Source organism: Dioscorea cayenensis, chromosome 5, assembly GCF_009730915.1.
Source record: "Dioscorea cayenensis subsp. rotundata cultivar TDr96_F1 chromosome 5, TDr96_F1_v2_PseudoChromosome.rev07_lg8_w22 25.fasta, whole genome shotgun sequence".
Taxonomy (NCBI): domain Eukaryota; kingdom Viridiplantae; phylum Streptophyta; class Magnoliopsida; order Dioscoreales; family Dioscoreaceae; genus Dioscorea; species Dioscorea cayenensis.
Window position 1 is genome coordinate 28,527,117 of NC_052475.1, and position 4,284 is coordinate 28,531,400.

General features: G+C 33.2%; 1 protein-coding gene across 2 annotated transcripts; it reads right to left on the reverse strand.

Moving 5' to 3' along the window:
* Positions 1-1,288: 1,288 nt before the first annotated feature.
* Positions 1,289-3,525, reverse strand: LOC120261599 (probable trehalose-phosphate phosphatase 6). 2 transcript variants are annotated; one of them, XM_039269545.1, is made up of 11 exons: positions 3,169-3,525; positions 2,946-3,086; positions 2,755-2,826; positions 2,581-2,679; positions 2,444-2,497; positions 2,264-2,365; positions 2,089-2,166; positions 1,925-1,994; positions 1,766-1,836; positions 1,578-1,670; positions 1,289-1,496 (listed from the first exon to the last, which is right to left on the reverse strand). In XM_039269545.1, exons 1-11 carry the CDS (start codon positions 3,409-3,411, stop codon positions 1,449-1,451), a joined length of 1,071 nt encoding a protein of 356 aa, XP_039125479.1. In that variant the 5' UTR covers positions 3,412-3,525; the 3' UTR covers positions 1,289-1,448. The 2 variants fall into 2 exon arrangements, with proteins under 2 accessions (XP_039125479.1, XP_039125478.1); XM_039269544.1 differs by having other exon boundaries at positions 1,578-1,682.
* Between the last annotated feature and the right edge of the window lie 759 nt (positions 3,526-4,284).

The following is a 4,284-nucleotide window of genomic DNA, read 5'->3' on the forward strand; positions in this document are numbered from 1 at the left end:
GTTGGGGGGGCAAACCTGACAAGTTTCAAATGAAAGCATGACAACCTTCTAGTGTGATTAATACTGACATATATAGTTCCACTTGATATTATTAATAATAATAATAATTAAATTCATAGCACTATGCTTGTTATGTGGATAGGTTTATTATAAACAGTGGTGCTTTCTATTCATCCATTAAATCAGACATGAAGTAGAGACTCAAGACAAGTTCATCATTTCATGTTAATTGGTTTTTGTGGATCACATTGACATGTTTGGCTGAATATAAACACTGGTGCTTTCTATTCATCCATTAAATCAGACATGACGTAGAGATTCAAAACAAGTTCATCATTTCATTTGATGGGTTTTTGTGGATCACATTGACATGTTTGGTTGAAAGAGAACATGAAGTGATTGAAATTGAATGAGTCCTTGAGACATAATACATTATTTGGCTTCAATAAGAAATGAGTTATGTTGTCATATGGTCTCCCACCAAAACTGTTGAAAACCACCCACATGTTGTTGATTGATGCTTAACTTCAACTGCCCCCTGGTCATGTTAGATGTGTTAGGTTTACTTAAATTTATTAGGTATATATAGTATTATTATATGTATGTTTGATATTGTAATTAAATTTTTATTATTATTTCGATCAATGTTTGGTCCTATTGGCATCAGATCTTTTGCATTATGTAATTATCTCATTAAAGAGATGGGTTTAAATCTCAGCTCACACAAATAGAGGGCACAAAAGTCATAGATTCTTAACTCCTCATGTGTACATTTTTAATACGTGATTTATCCAAATTTGTTTTTAAAAAAATACTATTCTTTTGATGTTGTATAATTAAGAAGAACATAATAGAAGTTAAACACAATATATATATATATATAAAAGAAGGGAGAGTATATGAACAAGAGTAATATTTGTTACATAAAAATAAATTAATGCTTTAAATGCTCCCTATTTCTTCCAAGGGAAAACACCACCATGCTTTACAAAAGAAACAAAGAAAATGTTTTTTTTTTTTATAATTATGGGCAAATCATATATAGGATCCGAATTCTCGATTTAGAGAGGAATGAAATACCACTATCAAAATGTAGGGATGGTCAAAGAAAGTGATATTAAACAACATTCTTTAATTGATTAATATTAATTTAACAAACTCAAAAAAAAAAAAAAATTAATAAGGAATATGCTTGCATGCATTCATATGTATTGAATGATGTAAAATTAAATTTATGGGTATGTATTAATTTAAACATCGTTTGATACCTATCTTTTCTTTTTACCATGAATAGTTATGTTCTTTTCATCACGAATCAAATTCCATTACACTTCAAGAAGAACACGAAAGAGTTTACATAACATTCACTTCGGATAAAAAAAATTACAATAAGAATAAAAAGCTCCAATACAAGAATCTCTTCTTAATTTACACCTTCAAATTAACTTTTAAGAATTACGCTTCCAATCCACGAGACGATGTAAAAAATCCATCACCTAAGTAGAAAAAAAAACATCATAATTAATCACAATACGGTAAATTTTGATCATATTAGATGATTAACAAGTAGTACTTACCTCAGTAGGTTCTCGAAGAGAATAAGACGCATTTGTATCTTTTGGAAACTTAGACACAAGAATGCCGATACCTTGTCCTCTGTCACGCAAAACCTTTCGCACAAACTACATGTTAGATAAATAGATAGATAGATAGATAGATAGATATATCGATATCGATTGTTTAATCATCTGATGTGAGACTATACCTTGAATGCATCTTCATCAGTACGATCATCTCCAATGTAGACTGGTAAGACATGATCACAATTGGCGAATCCTTTAAGGAAAGAAAGCGATTGAAATGAACACTTGTTTTGAATATTAGTGTGTGTGTATATATATATATTATATTTTTTTTAGCTTACCAATTGATTCTAACAAGAATTCAAGAGCTTTTCCTTTGTCCCATTTAATTGTTGGGCGAATCTCTAACACCTGAAATGTCAAGAAAACATTTATTTATGTGTGTATATAATATATATGAGAACAAGACAGCACAGATGTTGAATAAGTTGAAGAGATTTGACACCTTCCTTCCTTGAGTAATTCTCAACTTGGGATATTCCTTAAGAACTGATCTAACTTGTTCAGCTAATGAGATCCATTTCTGAAATAATTTTGAAGGACAAATTAATTAATGTGTATCAATTTTCTGAAAGATTGAGAGATAAACTTGCATCATATATTTATATGTATTTATGTACCTTTTCTTCGACACACCGGAAATGAACTGAGACACAGAACTTGTTGTTCTCTACTTTGGCACCAGGAGTTGATTTGGTTGTCTCTAATAATGTCTTGAAGACCTGAAAATTTTTGCAGGCTTGTTGATTATACTGAAAAATTAAGTTAGTTTTCATTAGAATGTTAAGGAAAACTCTGACCTCATTGATCATTGGAAGGAACTCACTGGCTGGTTGAAAGAGCACTGCCTTAGTCTGAAACACAGATGAAAGAAAAATTAACATTTAATTTGAAGTTGTTATGATGAAATGCAAGAAGGATTAATTAGTCCCTATACTTTGGATTTTGTGTTCTTAGGTCCCTTCACTGGGCCTTTAATGTCCATTCCATGGCTTCCAGCGTAGTATAGTTCAGCTAATCTTACAAAACTATAAACCTGAAAGATAAAATAGTGAGCAAAATCATTCGGTATTTTGATGACGATGACTAGAGTGGTTAAATAAAAATGCACCTTATCACGGCATCTGCCGCTAACGATTGCCGTCGGGAAGTAGCTTGCGATATCCCTCACTGCATCTCGCATCTATTAATTGGTTCAAAAAACGGTAACAACTTCATCAACAAAAGTGATAAAAAAAAAAAAAAACAGAGGCAAACAGACTAATAAGCAAAACAGAGAAAATGATTTGCTTGAAAACCAACCGTATCAGACATGAAAGCTCTATCAGGATCTTCAACAATCGGTGAAAGAGTGCCATCATAATCCAAGAACATAACTATTTGCTTCCCTTTAGACGCACCGATGATTTCTTCGAATCGGTCCAAAGCCGATGGATATCTCGCCTGCTCACAAAATCAAGCTCAATTACTAAAATACAAAGATCATATTACCAAAAGAAAGAAAAACTATGAATTGAAAACTCACAGTCCAAGCAATGTAGGCCTCATCAACCAGTGTTGAGACAGACATGGCTTGCGTTGGAGACGAAATTTTCATAGAGTCTGTCCATGCATTTGGCGTAACACCATGGTTACAAACCTCTAAACGAGCAAGAAATCTCTTGTGAATGGGATAGCTAGCGCCGGCATTCCCGCTTCGAGGAGGCGGGTATTGCATCGGCTTAGATGAGTTTTGGGTCATCTCCGGCACGGCCACGTTCTTCGTCATCACTTGTCCTTCACCCAAATCACTCAAATAAGACCAATTGTAAAAATTCAGAGAGAAATGGAGAGAAGAAGAAGAAGAGGGAATAGGCTGAAGAGACTACTCTGTTTTGCTCTGTTTTGCTCTGTTTTTGAGTAGTTTGGTCCAGAGGAGAAGGTGGTTTTTATAGTTGTTCTGAGGTGGGAGACAGAAACGGACAAAAAATAAATTCACGTTGAGATCCGGGAAAAGGCTGTGGTGTAGTGCGGAAATATATAGTACTTCTTGATTGACAGGCCGCCACCTGTACATTTCCTCACGTGTATTACAGTTGGGCCCAGTGGTGGCGGGCTTGTGGGTCAATAGAAGTATGGCGCGTGGATTGGTGAGTAAGATGACAGTAACAGCCACTGCACACGGCCCACCGAAAACTAGTAAACAGGCGGCCCAAGCCCCAAACCAGCTGCTCCTTTTCTTGGAGCATGATTAATAAATATGATATTTATTACCAAGTGAAGAAATTTCCATTTTTGGCCTCAAATTAGTATGTGATTTGTTTTCTTTTAGAAAAGGTAATTGGAATATTTAGATTTCCAAGGTTTTCTAATCAAAATAAAGTACATGCTTATATAAATATATATATATATATATATACATACAGACAGAGACAGAGATAGAGAGAGAGAGTGTGTGTTAATACATCAAACAAAACTCTTCTTTTTAATTCTAATAAAATAAATTTTTATATGATGATAATATTTTAATAAATTTATTTTTTTATTTTTATATTAAAAGGTGTAAGAAGGAATTAAAGTATAATAAAATTTAATTAATTACTAATTATAAATGGTCTAAGTGATATGGATTTGAATCACCTAAGTTGTTTTGAGCTTGAAT

Bases quoted from the DNA above. Each gene is read 5' to 3' on its own strand.
- LOC120261599 (XM_039269544.1), bottom strand. From the start codon at position 3,411: ATGACGAAGAACGTGGCCGTGCCGGAGATGACCCAAAACTCATCTAAG. The intron at 2,827-2,945 runs GTTGGTTTTCAA...ACCAATTAATAG, and splicing joins GAGCTTTCATGTCTGATACG to ATGCGAGATGCAGTGAGGGA. The intron at 2,498-2,580 runs GTATAGGGACTA...TCTGTGTTTCAG, and splicing joins CTAAGAACACAAAATCCAAA to ACTAAGGCAGTGCTCTTTCA.